Source organism: Cygnus atratus, chromosome 9 (genome assembly GCF_013377495.2).
Source record: "Cygnus atratus isolate AKBS03 ecotype Queensland, Australia chromosome 9, CAtr_DNAZoo_HiC_assembly, whole genome shotgun sequence".
NCBI lineage: Eukaryota > Metazoa > Chordata > Aves > Anseriformes > Anatidae > Cygnus > Cygnus atratus.
The window spans coordinates 26,621,612-26,639,387 of NC_066370.1; the positions used below are offsets into that span (position 1 = coordinate 26,621,612).

Below are 17,776 nucleotides of genomic sequence, written 5' to 3' on the forward strand. Positions count from 1 at the left end.
AGAGAGAGCATAAAGGAGAGCAATCCACAAGAATGTTTGTATGAAAACCTACTCTCCAGTTGCATGATATTTCATTATAGTGTCATGTTGAGTGTAACATTCATGTTGTGTAACTTTGAGAAGGACTAAAAAGTATCAGCATTTAAGTCTCTGTAAAAAATTTATCTTGTTTTAGCCAAAGAGATCAGAGGTGCTACATACTTGAATGTTATAATATATTGAATGATGAAGAAAAACTGATGCAGTTCAAATTTCATTTGGCAGTTTGAAAGCCAGTTTCTATGAAGGTGTTTATGCTGATAGCCTATGGCAGGCCAAAAAAAAAAAAAAAGATAGGAAGACTAAAAGTAACAACTGGAAAGAAGAATTCCTCTGTGCTTATTGGATTGCTAGAGTTATAGCTTCCTCATCAGACCAAAATAAATATTTAAGAAATGCCCTGACTACTGCAGTAAAGCTGAGCAACATAGACACTAGCGTGCACAATGTTGTTTGGCATAGATCTGGTTTTGTGCATGCAGCGACCATACTTGCTAGTAAGTTATTTTTCTGTCTGTATGTCTGAGCTCTGGTGGCAACTGGGAGAAATAAACTCCGGAATACACATTTCAGTAATGGCAGGTTTAGCCGCAAGCAGCAGACTTTGAAGAGCAGCATGCAGATACACTGATGGGATGGTGCTTTCTTGGATATGCGCTGTGCTGAGCAGACAGGATGGCCAAACATCCTGTAGGTGTTAAAATGCAATATATATCTCACAGAAATCCCTTGGTGGGGCTACCACATGCTTTTCTTTTTTTCCTCTTCCATTTTCAGTTGCACATGCATGTTACTGTTATTAGGGCAAAAGTGACAGCATATTAAATGAAGTTTAGATGCTTTAACATCAGTTACTTTGTCTGTTTGCTATATCTGTATTTTACATTGGTGTGTGCTCCCTGTGTAGCTTTGCAGAAAGCATCTAATTCCAAAAATATTGCAAGTGCGACTTTATTTACTGGGATTTTTTCCCCTCCTGCTTTTAAAGGAGGCACACAGCTAAAAATGTACTCTGTAAGGGGCGCAAGTAGCCACAATTAGTCATGGGCCTGTCTGTATTCATAGCTCCCTTATAACCATTGGTATCTACCTGTGTGTATGCTGAGCTTTGCATCCTCCTGTGAACATTTCACAGGCTTCCTTCAATCCTGCCCAGTTCTCAGCACAGTCAGGGATGTACAATCCCAGTTGTTATTATCACCAATTAGCTGATCAGATCAGTTTTGGTGGCTGTCATGCACAATTACTGTAAACTACTTGTTCTGTCAACCAGATGGATTGTATCTAACCATCTCACCACTTTTATATATGGTATATTATGTTTTTTTCAGAGATGAAGAATTAAATTCTCCCTCTCTAGTAGTCACTAAGAATACCTTGCACCAAGGAAATATCCATACCACACTATCCTTCCTGCCCTAGTGACTGCTGCAAACAGTGAGAAACCTCTGTGCTCCTTTAACATGATGGGAGGATTCAGGCAGCCCCAAGGACAGGTGCAGGTAACACTTGTGTTTTCGGTAATCTACCGATAGATGGATAGTTTTACTTCTTTAGCTACAGAGAGTTGTTTGCCTTTCCAGGCAGCCAGTAGAAACCTGCAGTCACACTGAGTCCTCCTACTTTGATCCTTGTGTATTTTCACTTAGCCAATTGACCTCTGTTTTCTGGTGTATTTACTTATTTTCTGGAGTTAAAAATGAGCCTCCAAATCTCCTAATTGTCAAACACTACATAGAGGGTGCAGACTACTTGTGAAAAGAAATTTTACCTTCATAGCTTTAAGATTTGTGCTTTTCCAAAGGGAAACTTGAGGAGGAAAGTAATTTCTAGTGATCTGTAGGTGTTTTTATTCTGTTTAGTTACTGCTGTGTAATCTGCTAGTGATGCATAGAAAGTGTAAATGCGAGGATGATGAGCTGGAGCTGTCAGAACTGTATTCCTTCATCTGTTAGATTGTTGGATGGAGTCTGTCACCACTTCTGTCACTGTTTTTGTGTTCTTCTCAGATGTAGAACATCTTTATTTTTAGTTTAGTATGCCGACTGATAATTTTTGGTTGATGAAAGATGGGAGGTAACACAGGCCTGCAAAGAGTTTTTAAAAATATGTAGCCAAAGCAGATATGGTGAAGAGTTGGATTAAGCTTAGTCTGCTTTTTATACATCTGTTTTATTCAACAACAGTTATCCTGTTCCTGTTTCCTTTCCTTTGCAATGCTCTGAGGGGCTGCAGGAAAACCCTTTTTCTCCTACATCTCCTGTTATATCATACATGAATGAGCACATGCCTTTCCTATAGACTCTAGAGATGTGTTTCATTAGAGCATAGCGACTCAAGGATAGGATAATGTATGTATAATGTAGGACATGCAAGCAAAATTCTGTTGCTTCAGCCTCTGTTTCTAGATGTTGATAAGTCCTTGACCTTGCTAACATCCAGGTTTCTGCATTAAACTTCCACAAGGAAAAATAGCCAGGCCTTTAATGATGAATTTAAAATAATTTTCACAAAAACAGCTTACATGCAAATCAGGGGTCTTCCCATGAAGTGTGAGAATATTTTTCATTAGATTTGCTGCATTATATACATTCTGCCTCATTGTACATCTTTGCTTTTTTTTTCCTTTTTTTTTTCTTTTTTTTTTTTATAATACTATTAAATATGCTGGAATTTGTGATGAATCCTCAGCAAGCCTTAGATGTATTTGGGCTTTGCTTGAACTTGTTGAAGACATGCCTGTTCTTAAAATAATGCTTGAAAAGTAAGTGGCTAGGCCAAGAGTTTCCCATCATAGCACAGGTACAATAGCAAAAGTGACCGTGACCACTGTACAACCAGCAGTCCTCAGTGTAAGTGTAGGTAGTAGGGAGCTAGGGGTGTTGTACTGTAGTACTTACCAACAGGCCTTCAAAGAACAGGTAAAGGTGTATTTTGCTTCCTTAGACCATGATCTGAAATAATAATCTGAAATTTTGGCATAGAATCTCATTCCTGTTGCCTTCTTATATTCATTGCCCATTAAACATACGCTGGATTAATCAGCAACCCACTTCCAAAGTCTGTATGTGAAAAACTGTGTGATGACTTTATAATTGTAATGGTTCTAAAGACATATTTTAATTTTCCTTCAGCCTTTTGTATGACACTGAGTAGCTCTCAGTTGGGACGGTAGTAAGCCTTATGACTTCACCTGGGTGGAGTGTAATTGATTAAAACCTTGGGAGTTAGTGGAAAGTCTTTTTATGGATGTCCTTCATTGGATGTCTGTTTTATGTGCATTGTTAAACATGGTTGGGGATGGCATCACAAAATCAGCATACTTCAAGCCTGAAAATAGTCTGTTCTTCATGTGCTATGCAGAGATATGTATACTAATCTAAACCCAGTTTTTCTTGGAGAACAGAAGGCTCCAGGGAGACCTCATTGCAGCCTTCCAGTACTTGAAGGGAGCATATATAAACAGAAGGGGGAACACCTGTTTACATGTGTTGATAGTGATAAGACAAGGTGGAATGGTTTTAAACTAAGACGGGAGATTTAGGTTAGATATTAGGAGGACGTTTTTCATTCAGAGGGTGGTGAGGCACTGGAACAGGTTGCCCAGAGAGGTTGTGGACGCCCCATCCCTGGAGGCATTCAAGGCCAGGCTGGATGCGGCTCTGGGCAGCCTGCTCTAGTGGTTGGCAACCCTGCCCAGAGCAGGGGGGTTGAAACTAGATGATCCTTAAGGTCCTTTTCAACCCAGGCCATTCTATGATTCTAATCTGTACAGCTATTATATACATGCAGTACGGAACAGTGTATAATTACAATACAGTGATGATAATGCTTCATGGTTGTGTACCTTTTGAAAAACAGCACAAATTTAGGGATAGAATAGGAAGAAAGACAGCAAGCCTGTATAAATACCACAGTGCAAGGGAAACAAACTTCTGTTGGTCATGTCGCATAGCCAAGGTTTCACCCCCAGGCTGTGACAGAAATAGGAATATAACTTGTTTGTCTTATATCCTAATTTTATCATAATAACACGGTTGCAAGTAGTAATGAATGATGGATACATTATGGTTTTTATATGCCAACAGAAAACATTTTTTTGAAGTGGTTTATTTGATTGCGAAGTGAGGTTGAAATAACATCACAAGTCTTGGGTTAATAATAGTTATTGTTAAGTAAGGATTGTGAGCTCTTCTCTAGACAGAGGAACTTCTATAGACTCATTTAGTGGTAGCTGCACTCTGTGAAGTTTCAATTCTCTGAGCTTGTTCATTAAGTGTCAAAGCTACTTCTGTTGCATCATTGCTGACTGTTTCTTAGGTCAGCATTATTACTAACAAATCTCTATGTGTCAATGTGGTAGTTCTAGGTGTTGTTGCATTAAGTGTAAGCATTTGTTTCAAGCTGACTTCTACAGTTCAGAGCAGCTTTCTGTCTCAAACTGATGGCAGAGACAGCAAGCAAGAATGTGCATATATTACAGCTGTGTGAGGACTGCTTTTATTTTCAGTGACCTGTTTCATGGCAGCAGGTGGTTGCATCCTTCTCAGAAATAGCTCATTAGTTCATCCAAGTTGATGTTGTGTAATTAATAAAGGTAATCTGGCAACTTTCTTCAGGCTGTGGTCAGGAGACCACAGGCACAAAGGACTTAAGGGGAGCAGTTTCCTATTGTGACTGTCTAGGTGGAGTTTGCTGATTGACATGCACCTCTGAGGTGGCATGCCTGAGGACAATTGCAGCTACAGAATAGTGCTTTTGCAGATAATGGCTGGAAAGCATGAGCAATGAATCATTTGGACATTGAGAAATAGATGGTAGCGTAGATGGGTGTTTCTCCATTTAATTAAAGGGGAGCTGTGGGTGTTCCTAGGGTCACTGTGAGCTCTGTCTGAACAGCTGGCCAAGAGGCTTCACTTGGAGCTTAGCTAACAGGTGACTGCATATTCACTATACATTCCTAGCAGTTGTCTGAGCTAGTATTTGTCCCTGTGAGCAATAAGCTACAAAACAGTAAGGGGGGAATGAATAGAATAGCTTACAAGGAAATACAAGCGTAAATTCTTAACCTGCATTGGTACACATGAGTTGTGTTGCCCAGCCTTTCCAAATGCATCTGTGCAGTCCATGTTATTGTATCCCAGGCCATGTCTCATCCACTGGTGTCATGCAATTTCTGCACCCTGCCCATACCTACACAAGAGGTACTGCACTCCCTGATGGTGGGTGGGACCAGAAGTTGAGCAAGAAAAATTATAATGAGAAGCTCTCTGGTAGAAGTTGTAGAATAGGGTGTCCAAATGGCAATGATATTTGCAAAGCCAGTAGATTCACATCTGAGTGATTTTTAAAACGTAAGAGATTTTTATTTGCTTCACGACTTTTTTAATTTTTTTTTTAATTTAAATTTTTATTTTTTTAAATTTTTTAATTTTTTTTAATTTGCATGGTTTTCAAGGTAATTGGAAGTGATTTGTCATATGTCTGTTTCAGATGTGTCTCTTTACCTCTATTGTGTCTTTTAGAAAATCCAGTGTAGGGGTGGCTAGAAGGCTATCTAGGTATGTAAGACAGACATTTGCAGTGTCTGAAGAAACTGTTGTGAAGAAGCAAATCATATTTTTCCGTAAAGAGTGTAATCTTTTTTTCCGATTGTTCTGGAATCTTTAATTTAATCTAGGAGATTGCTTATATTTGCTCAGAAAACATGGATGGCAGAAGCAACTATTACCTGTGTTTTAACCTTTGTCTAGCTATAAGGAACAAGAACCTCTTTGGGAGGGATGGCGCTAACATTATTTAAATAAATAGATAGATAGATAAATAAATAAATAAAAGAGCAACATTCAGTTTAGGGAAGATCAGCAGAATTAACACTGAGTAACTGGGCCATAAAAATCTCCTTTCCATGAAGGGAATAGCAGCCAGACTGTATCCTGGCCACATGCCAGAGAGCTAGGGAAAGAAGTTTGAGACATCCTGAGAGCACAGAAGCCTTACAGCATACACATGCAACAAGTTCCAGCATGGTAGCATGTGGTAGCACGCCTCGTGTCCAGTCAGGGAAACTGAGCCCAGACTGTGTGCCCTGTTCTTGATGGCATACTCGCTCTGACATGATGTTTATTTATTTGTTAGATTTCCTCTTCCTAATCCACACACACACACACACTTGATTTCCCTTCTAGTAGGGTATATGAGTGTTTCCAGTATTACAGTGGGTATAAAAATATATTAGTGAAGCCCAGAGATCTTTTTTGTAAAGTACTTTTCTTTACTGTCACAACTCTGTTTCTTCTGTTGGTTATGATGGATCACCCTGGGAATCTGGTTTAAGGCAAAAGTGTGAGATGTAATTGCAGTTGACATAATTTTCTTTCGTAGGAGAAATGTGGTACTTCATGGTTTTCTTTTTCTTTTTCTTGAAATTCTAATTCTGTGGCATTTTTTAAAATGTTTTTTAACTTTCTCTGCAAGTATTTTTTGTTGTGGTAGCTTTGACAATCATCAATACACTGCTTCTCTTTGCATTAGCTAAACTTAGGACTTGTCTGAATATATAGCAAGGATTTCCAATACATAACTGAGCTGGAGAAAGTAATTTTTTACTCCTGTCATCCTGGTTGAGGAACAGCTACAGAAAGATGGAGGATGGTCAGGTTTTCAAAGCTGGAATGTAAAAAGAAGTATTCTAATAGTTATGAGATATCCCACTTTTTGGCATTAAGAAAACTAGTCACTTTCTAACATCTTTATTTTGTGAAAGATGCATGCTTCTGTCCTCGTCTTGCAATAGAAAAGCCAGAGCAACAATGACTATTGAGGTTAATTCTTTTTGTTTTGGTTTTATATAGGAGCTGCTGGATCCTTTGATCCCAGGTGGGATTAGGCTTCTTTTTAGATATCACAGAAACTGGACAAGGCACCTGTGATGCTACTTTTAACTACTTCTCTGTATCCTGCCCTGTGTAGCACTGGTTTGCTGACAGGCTTTATCCTGCAGAAGCGATGATTCAGGGATACAATCTAAGTGCTGTAACTTTTTATAAACCAGTCCCATTCTCCCAGGAGAGGTTATGGACATCTTTCACAATAGTCCTACCTACTGGACGTAGGATGTGCTAGGATAGTGATAGGATGTGCTATAAGGATTGCATTGCTGTCAAACAGAACAGGATTTGGAAGCCAGAGGGTGCTTTACTGCCCTCTTTGACTGTCCTGGTTCTTCTCAGACATAGCTGACGATGAGACCTATAGTCTAAAGCTAGGTTTTAGCCTAGAACTAAACTTTTATTGTCTTTAATAATATTGGGGGATCAATTTCCTTTTCATATGTGTTCTTCGTCCAGGGCGGACATTCGAGCTACAGAAATATTCTTGTGAGAGGGAAATAGTGGAGCTTCCCACAGGCTGTTGGGAAGCATCTGTGAGTGTGTAAGCAGTTATCTTACCTCTGTAAGTTCAAACACTATGGTTCTTGAACAAAAGACTCAAAATCCAATCCTGAGTTTGTTTAAACTAGTATAAACTCTGCTCATAGTGCTGGAGCAAGTCATGAGCTGCAGATAAGGCCCTGCTGTTCCTCAGGTTGATGAGAAGCTTGTGTTTGGCTCCTGCTCATGCACAAGTCAGTTTTATCTGGACACGCCCATGATAAATGCTAAAAATCCACTGTTGCTCACTTTGCAAGCAGTAGCAATAGGATTTATGGAACAAACAGGCATGAGAAGTGAACAACCTCAAGATTTTATAACCTATACAATTACACAGGACAGATACTTGAACTACTACTATTTTTTTAATAATTATTTTTTAGTAACTGCAATGACTCACATGCTTGATAGTATACAGAATAAGGGAATATTTCTGTGTACCACATCCACTAACAAAATTAACACAGGAAACACTTAGCTGTCCATCTAATCAAATACTTGACTTGATTGTTCCTGCAAAGAAAGAGTAGGGTTATTTGTTTTAGCCTTTAAATGGTTTTACAGAATAGTATTTAAACTCCAGAACTCTTCATTTCATTGGGGCTTTTCAGGGGGGTTAAATAAAATTAATCTTATTTACATTGTCTGGAAAAAAAAATCAATCAAAAAAATCAATTTTAAATATACGAATTCTTAATTATGTGAAATTTTATGTCAAATCAAGTGTGCTGGGTAGGGGAGGTTGTCATGTTTTATTTGGGGGTGTGTGGCTTTTTTTAGCATAACACAATGAAGGGAGTTTTCAGTTGAGAAGTCATCTCCTTCTGCAGAGGAAACATGCAGGATGATGTTTGTGCTCATTTTAGTCATCAAAGCTGAAGTGCACAATAATGGTAAGCCTATGTTTCTACAATAAGAGGATATTTCTCATAATGAAGGAAGTCTCCAAGGTCAACAGCCACAATACCCGGAGAGGTTACATCACAGAACCACATCTGTGCAAGACTTCTCTCTCTTTTTTTTTTTTTTTTCCCCTTCCTTTCTTTCTCTTTAAGCTTCAGTGTTGATCACAATACTTGCCAGAATAGTATGGATTTAAATTGGACTTTATTTACAGTGTGATTTAGGTATTAAAAAATATATATATGTATCAAAAAAATAAAAGAAAGATAACTCAAATGAGTATTCTCCTCCCTGAGTAGCTGAAAGCCTCTTAATATCCTGTACATTCCCAAATTCAGTTTGTCTAGACTGTTTTTTTGAAATGTGATTTATATTGTATTATGGTGATCTCAGCAGCAACATCTCCTGAATCTAGTCTGGACCTCTTAGATATCATAGAATCATAGAATCATTAAGGTTGGAAAAGACCTCCAAGATCATCTGGCCCAACTATCCCCCTACCACCATCCAACCTTTCCTTAAACAACAGCTCTCTCAGTCTGCCTTCATAGGAGAGGTGCTCCAGCCCTCTGGCTGCACTTCTGCAACCTGCTGGCTGCACTTCTGATGCAGCCAAACATACAGTTGGCTTTCTGGGTTGCAAGCGCACATTGCTGACTCGTTCATTTTTTTGTCCACTAACTTTCCCAAGTGCTTCTCCTCAGAGCTGCTGCTCTCAATCCACTCATTTCCCAGCCTGTATTCATGTTTGGGATGGTCCCAACTCAGGTGCAGGACCTTGTGCTTGGCTTTGCTGAGCTTCATAAGATTTGCAGGGGCATATCTCTCAAGCCTGTCCAGGTCCCTCTGGTCGGCATCCCTTCCATCCAGTGTGTCAACAGCACCACACAGCTTGATGTCATCAGTAGACTTGCTGAAGTTCTTGCTGAAATATCTTCTATCATGTGATAGTACCAGGCCTGGCAACACACACCTCTGTGTTGAGCTGTATATATGTGAACAAGGAAACTTTGGGCTATTTTGGCAACATTTGCATGAGGGCAAAGAGAGTTAGATATATCTTTTTTTTTCCAGATCACTTTGTATCTTGATTTACTATGCAAATTAATGTTACCAGTACATGTACCACAGTTTGGAACACTTGATGTAATATATTGCCCTCTGTTTGGTGCTTTTCTTTTTTTTGTGTGTTTCTGTACTTGAATTTTCATTGCAAGAACTGTATTTTATGATCTGCTTTTTGATGCATTTTTTTCAGCAATGTTCCTTGATTTGGCTTTAGGAAATCATTGTTAATCTAAATTCAGCTTGTCTTATAATGGCAAGAACAGGTACACACCTGCCTGCCCATTTTGTTTGTTTTTTCAACAGACAAGCAGAACTGATGAGGTCCACTCTTATTCCATTAACAGAATAGCAAGGAAAGAGGCTGCTTTACATACTTGTCATTGACGTAGACTTTATTCTATTTGTACCCAAGACTCTGACTCAGTATTGTTGAAGTCAGCCAAATCTTTCCATGGCTTCAGGTTGTTCTGAAATAGTCTATAAACCTAAAAGCCAAAGCTGCTTCTCACAAAGAAAACAAAACCTTTTTCTTTCAATTTCTAAAAGAACTTATGTTGTGGTGGAGCCTGTTGTTCATGTCTAATCATGTTCAATGGTGATCATTCCATGCATCATATATTAAAGTGAAGTTACCTAGCATTCAGTATTTCCTTGATTGCATTTGGTTTGTCAACAATTATTTCATTTAAAATGGGTGGTGACATTCTACCATCCTTGTTTCCTCACTTGGCAATTGGGAATGATAGGTATGAAGACATTGTAAACGTCATCCAGGTAGCTAGAAAACCCTGGGTATTTAAGTAGGTGAGACTAAAGACTGATCTTCTTTTAGCTGTGGACAAATATGAGATAGGCTGGACTAAAGAAAGAAGGACTTGAAAAGCTGAGGACATGTGTTTTGGAAGGTGTACTAGGTGTATTGGTTTTAAGTTGCTCATCCTTGCCTTGCTCAGCATTGTGGCCAATATTTTACTTTATTTTCCCAATGGTGAAACAAGATTTGCTTCAGAGCATCATCTCAGCAAATACGTAGAGTGCCTTCATGGCATTCTAGGTGGAGGCCTTTTGGTAAGTAATAAGCTACTGCTTTCTTTGAAGTTCATTTTAAAGCTACTTGGTATTACTGTTTCTTTACCAGTTACGTTAACTTATTCATTGAATATATTGTCAGCAGGAGTCTCTAGAATTGTATCAAAAAAAAAAAAAGATATTTTTCACCATGGGTATTATTAGTTACTTTGGTTATCATATCTGCAACATTATGTCACTTCAGAGCTGAGAATTAGGGTATAGGTTGCAGAACCCAAATGCAAAAATGGAACCAGGCCTTTCAGCAGGACATGGTTTATGTAAAAGGCTAAATCTTACATTTTTATGCTATTAGTGAATTATTCTCCTTTTTAATGTCCGTAGATAACTAGTATTTATTTGAAATTCCTTAATGTATGCTATCTGAGACATGGAAAGACAGCTGTTACAGCTCTGTTTAGCTCTTTTTTCAGAGGAATCAAATAACAGTTGCCAAAGTTTTGAATTAGAGTAATAGCCAAAGATGAAGAACTGAGTGTGTTCACTATAAGAGATTGTTAATCTGAAGCAATTATTTTTTAAATTTTCAATTTTGTGGACCACAGTTTAGCATATTTATGTTCCCGGACTCTAGGCTTCCTTTGTCATTCACTTTTAGCCTTCCTCTTAGAACTGCAAATCTCAAGCTGTCAGCAAATTACAGGGTGAAAAGCATTGCATAAGGCCCTCTGTCTTGTGAGATGTTCTTACAGCGGTGTTACAGCCCCATTAGAACCTAGACTGAGATTTGCAAAGCCAGCTTTACAGGCAGGCTAATCCAAATGAAACAAATGGAACTGCTCCTGAAACACATTCTTGTACAACCTCTTCTGGACCTGTAGCACTGGGGCTCAAAAAAGGTTTGAGTAGGGGCTGACTAGTATGTGACTCTGCTCAACTGTATAGCAAATCTGTGCTGTTCAGTGGTAACACTTTGCTCATTTATGTTTTTTTCCAAGCTAATCCTGGGTGTGGCGTCTTCGTATAAGTGCAAACTAGTATTAAGTCCTATTAGTGCTGGTTGCGAGTATACTCTATTTAATCAGCTCTCTGTTCCTCCTTCTTGATTTTATGCCAAAAGCTCTGGAGTATGGACAATTTAATTTTCTTACAGATAGTGTCCCCTCCATTGCTTTGCATTTCTGTCACTGGAAACTCTGTGGATGTGAAAACCTAGAAGAAGCTAGACGTCTGTAATGAGATGTTTGCATGAATTGGGTAGAATATTCACAGACTTTCTACTAGAGTCAGACTTGTTTTGTCACACAGACAGTGATAGCTACTCTTCAGTAATGAATATGGTGGTGGTTTTCTTAAAATAGGAAAACAATTCTCAGAGACTTGCCTTGTAGTCCTTCTTTGACAGAAAGTGAATGCATTTTTTTGTTGGTGGTGGTGCCTTTTGTTTTTTGTTGTTTTGTGTGTGTGTGTGTTTTGTTTTGTTTTCCCAAAGCATTTTATTTGCAGGATACAGCCTTTGGGGGGGGGGGGGGGTAGGAACAAAAAAAAACACCTTTTAAAGTTGAAGCATCTCAAATTGCAGTAATACCACAATACCACAGCATGGCCTTTATCAACAGGCTTTTTAGGCACTTAAGTGTTATGTATACACAACATAGAAATAGAAATATACCTATGCTGTTGCTGGTGGTACTGCTATCAGTAGTGAAAAGCCTACTGTGTGGGAAGTAAAACTGAATAATCTATACAGGCTCCCCCAACACTGATAAGTTTTGTAAATGAATGCAATATGAGGAGTGTGTTTTATCTGCCTTGTCTGCATAACAAAACAGAACAAAGAATGGTGTGGTTTGTTTTCCCCATACCCAGGTACTCATTCCAGCTGCAGTATTCATTGGGCTTCACAATGATGACTGCTGTGGGTGCTTTGGCCATGAGAACTGTGGGAAAAGCTGTGCGGTAAGTGGTACTTTATGTCCCAGTCCCTGACAGTCCTCAGGAGAATTTCATGGCTGTGCTGAAAACTCATATCTGTGTTTGCTGTGCAGATGCTCTCCTCAGTTCTGGCAGCCTTTGTTGGGATCCTTGGTTCTGGATACTGTATAATCATTTCAGCACTGGGCTTGTCTCATGGACCATATTGTTATACTCATGTAGAAAGAAACTGGGTCTATCCTTTCACTGAATCTTCTGGAGGGTAAGTTGTCTTCATGTGTGTTCACGAGTACGTTACTTCTTTCTGCCTGTACAATGGGCTTTATTCCATAACCTTCCAGCACTATTCAGTAGCCGCATACCCAGATCCATTCATAAGTTCATGCTCCTCACTCACTAAGAATTAAACAGATGGTATCAGAATTACCCCCACTTCTGCAGTTTAAAACTAAAGGAATTTAAATCCCCAGCTTTACAAAAAGTGATCTGAATATGCTAATCAGTTGCAAAATGAAATATCAGATTCTGAAACAATTACAAAAGGGTGTTCTTGATACATGCTGGTAAGGATGCTTGGAAGTAGTTCAGTAATGCTGTTAATAAATTACTATATTATCTGTAGTAACCTATGGAGGAGATAGTTATCTGTTATGTCTCTCTCTCTAAATACATATAGGTAAATATATCTATATATCACATACTGTTCATGTCCCTGAACATCTCAAACATAAAGTATACAGTTTTAGGACTTGAGGGGACTTTGAAACACATCAAGATCCTTTGCAGCAGAGATTTTGAATTTTACATTCCAGTTGCGTCTCTCCCAGGAAGGGACATTCTTCCTCCCCTGCCCAACCCCCAGCTATGACTTAATGTAGAAGAACTGAGTTAACTCTTTGCTGAAGGCTTATCAGTGCTTATGTTCTGATGACACGGAAGAGGAGTAACTGCTGGAATCTACTGCAGTACCCCTCTGAATTTACTCTGTGTGTGGCTTGTCCAGACTGGGCATGTGAGGGCCCACAGATGGCAGCACAAGAAAGGAAGTGGCCTATTTGCTTCAACTCAGTAACTGCTGTCATCAGAGTAAAGGCCAAATCCTGGAAAGTTCTGTGTTTGTTTTGAGAAATAATTTTGCTCTTTCAACTGTCTTGAGCTTGTCTCTTGCTTTGATCAATAATAGAAGGTTCTGCCTTTCTAACTTAGATTTTTTTGAAGAAATTGAACCACACAAATTTTGTGAAGTCTTATAGCTGAACATGTTCTTAAACAGAGCAGGATTTGAGTGGAGCAAACCACTACATTTTCTATTCCTACTTAGAGTGATAATCCTTGATGCAATTACAAGCCAGATATAATTTGGTTCTAGTGTGTGGTAAGCATCCCACTCTGACACAATTTTATTATACCTGCATTTGATGTGTACAGGTACCTGTTTGAGTATAACAAGTGGTCTAAATGTCAAGAACCTCAAAACATCGTTCAGTGGAATGTCACTCTCTTTTCCATTCTTCTTGTCCTGGGAGGAATAGAGTTCATCCTGTGCTTCATACAGATAATCAATGGCATTCTTGGAGGAGTATGTAGGCTGTGCTGCAGTCATGAGGAGGTAAGTCATTTTTTCAGCTAGTTATTACCATGCTTCCCGGAAAGCTAATATGAAACACTGTTGTTACTGATGCTACTGTAGAAGCTTAGCAGCTATTTTTCAGTCATTCTTTAGTATCAGCTAAGTATAAAACTTTTTTTTTTAATTATTATTATTATTTATATGGCCCTATTGCGTTCTGCTTTTTCATATAGTATTTGATCACATGCTTTTAGCTGTTTGCTCAGCTGTCTGCAGTGAATTTAGCCCACACATGAACTGGGAGGCCTTTTCTCCCACTGTGGCACATGCAGTCACCAGCACAATGTAGGTGTTATAATCGAAATACGTATCTCCTGCTGGTGGTAGCCTTTGCCATAGCATAAAGTATTGTTGCATAGTGTGGTGCGGTATTGTGGTAGGCTGCTTGGTCAAAATGCATAACTTTAGCCTCATATTTTGCTTACAGTAGCTGGTGGACTACTAAACCTATGGGTGCCATATGTGTAAAAAAAAAAAAAAATCTGCAGCAAAAACCTTGCTTAGTAAAAGCAGAATAAGAGAGAGAATTAAATTGCACATAGGTAACAAACTGGCAGAGAGATCTGAAGGAATTTTTGAGGGTTTGTTTTTGTTTGGTGTTGCTCTTCATGAGTGAGGAAGAGGAATTTCCTCCAAATTTCTTTACTCTTGTTATACTCTTTGAGCCTGTTTTTAAAATTAGTACCACAGAGTTATTGTTGGAATTGCAATGCCTTAAAGTATGAAATTGGTATGATTTATTTCACACACACATTATGGCTAAGAATGTTTCGCATTTTGAATTGATATAGTTGAATACTGTGGCACTTTGAAAGCTGTTGCTGTCTCCTACCTCCTGTCTTCTATGCTGTAACTGATGTACAGAAGAGCTGTGCTATGGCTGTCTAAATGTGGTCAGGTTAATTTTACCTCCTACAATTAGATATAATATTAGCATTAACATTCTTCCCCTTAATATGTGTTTCTTTTTGTTTCCCCACAGACGTTTGCTTGCTAGAAAACCTGAAAATGGGTTGATGTCAGTGCATATGCATCACATATTGAGTATTCTGTTCTGTTTTTTATATCATTTGCATATTAAAATGCATATTGCCTGTTTTCAAACTATGCTGTCACCATCAATTTAAGTGACTTGGGGTCAGCCTTTGTTGTTGGAGTCATATGCAGTTTTTCTAGTGACCTACCTGCATCTAAATACAAAATATATCCTGAACAGCTTTGGTTCATTTCATAGTAGTACAGGCAACTGCCTGACCTTGGGTCAATAAATATGCTTTTTTTTTTTTTCCTTTTTTTTTCTGACACAACAGCTCTGTACTTCATGCTACTTTCCCAATAAAGTTGCACTGTTATTCTGATGTTGGAAAAAACAAACTGAATCTAGTCTGGCCTGGAAATGAATGAATACTCAGCTGGAACAAAAATAAAGCAACAGTAAAATGTGAGTGACCAAGGACCGGAACATGTACTTCTAATTTTTTTAAAGCAAAAACTGTCAAAGAATTGAGATATAATAAAATGGAGATTTTTCCAAGCTTCTCCTGTATTTCACAAATAAAGATTTGTATTAAAAATACCCAGCAGGTGTCAATGCTTCTTTCCCTGCCCATGCTGAAACTGCTTTCCCGGTCTTAAAGGAAAAGACAGTGGTGGCATAGGAGTATAGATATAAAACTGCCAGGTTATAACCTACTTCTTCCATTCATCAGACCCTGTCAGAGTGAGAACTGTTTCACTCTGTTTTAGATTATTTAGCTGAGCCAGGCAATTGTGCATCAACAAGGGTGTGGAAATTTAGTGAGATGCCTGTAACAATTGAAACTTCACCTTATGTGGAGAAGTAGTCCTAGGTCTGGGCTAGCAGCACTTTCCTGATGGCCATTCCAAGCACTGGAGGGAAGTTCCTGCACAGTTGGACCACTGCTCTCTGGCCCTCATGCTTTTTTCTCCCAAGGAGTGCTCACCTCCTTGGAGTCTTGAGACAGAAGAAAATGTGGGTCTGAATTCCTGTTTCTTAGCCTTGGTCAGCAGGCCCCCAGGCAAGGCAGCATTCCGATAGTATACTGCAAATTCAGGGCAGCAGTGACAGATTAATCTGAAATAATAGACCACCCGTAAGCAGCCTGGAGGCAGTATTTTCAAAGATTCTGTGACCTTCTGAAGTTTAGCTTGCAGCATATTGCAGTGAATGTTTTACCATAAGGCAAAGTAAACCTGAATGATATGCTGCCAACAGCACTGCTGGCAGGGTCATTGTGCTTCTGGCAATGGCATTTTTCAAAGGATAAAATGTGACATGCCATTTGTTTCAACAAAATTAGGCTGGTTATCATTAGTGCTCAAATTTGGAATCTAGCAGTTAATGTCTTCTTTGAAAACAGTCAAGTTAATTTCTGTTTGCAGGAAAAAGAATTTCCCACAGGTGTCAGTGCATACTTAGTACTACTTTTAACTAAGAGGGCAGCCTTTAAAGCAACCCCAAACTCGAGGAGTTTCTCAGGCTAGAATGAAGTCCTCCCATCCAAGTCTGCCCTGTACAAATATGTCTCTGAAAAAAAAGAAATCAACTGTGAAAATCTGAAGTTGCATACATGGTTCCACAGCAGCAAAAGAACTCCCAGATGGGCAGAATTTGTATTTAGAAACTCAGGATAAGTACTTCTTGTGATACCTTTTTTCATACATACAGTACATAGAATTAGTTGAGGGCACTCTTTAGTACAGCTTCTGCTTGTTGTACTTATCCCTGTCTTGCCCTACTATGGGAATGAGGAGAACACATGCACTCATGCACACACAAACAATTCCTTGTTGCTGTGAGCTATGATGTCTTTGTATATGAAAAAGCACTGTGAAAGAGGATCTGCATGGGGTGTGGAGTGAGGGGGAGAAGGAAGAGGAAAAAAAGGTCTTGATGGAATAAGGTATAATTCCCAAAAAATTTCAAATATTTTTGCCTTTATGCTTTCACGATTGTTATTTGTCTTTCTGATTTGTGTAACTAATTAGAGAGCTGAAACAAGGTTAGGAATTCCAATGGGCAGAATTATTAGGCTAGAGTTTAGAATTAAAACTATAGCTCAGATCCATGTAACATGAAAGCACAGCGTTACTACTCACCCCTTATGCTGTTACTTTAAAAAAAAAAAAAAAAGCTAGTTGGATTCCTTCAAGACCTAATGGATAAAACAGAGTCTGGGGAGTTTTATCAGCTAGATTGGGGAGAAGCAGTTGTCTTGCGTTAGGTTCATTTCAGTTAGCAGAGAAGTCATTCGTCCAAAGTAAACAAGGGTTTTCGGCAATGGGCTCAGCATCAACTCATGGATATTGACAGCAAGAGGAATACAGTTCTTGCAACACTTAGTAAGATATTTGAGAAACTAATTACCAGGCTTGCTTAATACTCGGTATAAAATTGTGGTGTCCCGCTCTAGTGGTATAGTTTGCCAGCAACAAAATATACCATGGCTTGTCATTTTTGTTATTTGCAGAGCTCAGTTTAAATACAGGATAAGTCATGCCATTTGTTGGTATACTGCAAAATGAATACTGTCTCAGGTGTCATTTTCTATGTTTCTTCTCATTAGAACATATTTCTACAGGAAGCAGTAGCAAATTTATTTATAAACTAACCTGCTCAGTAGTAATTTTGGCCTTCGCTCTTAGAAAAAAAGATTTTGGCCTATTCAATGATCTATGAGATTTGTAATATAAATCAATCCTGGGATGTGATGTGCCT

General features: G+C 38.7%; 1 protein-coding gene across 2 annotated transcripts in view; it reads left to right on the plus strand.

Moving 5' to 3' along the window:
* The window catches only part of TM4SF1 (transmembrane 4 L six family member 1), a 33,730-nt gene that overhangs the window by 11,457 nt on the left and 4,497 nt on the right, over window positions 1-17,776 (plus strand). The window contains exons 5-8 of one of the 2 annotated variants that reach the window (XM_035566426.2): window positions 1,371-1,541; window positions 12,342-12,431; window positions 12,521-12,669; window positions 13,836-14,016. In XM_035566426.2, the coding sequence (XP_035422319.1) occupies window positions 1,503-1,541; window positions 12,342-12,431; window positions 12,521-12,669; window positions 13,836-14,016 (459 nt within the window). In that variant the 5' untranslated portion in view covers window positions 1,371-1,502. Of the gene's footprint in view, window positions 1-1,370; window positions 1,542-10,334; window positions 10,512-12,341; window positions 12,432-12,520; window positions 12,670-13,835; window positions 14,017-17,776 lie in introns of those variants that run through there. The other variant, XM_035566425.1, reaches the window with a different exon arrangement.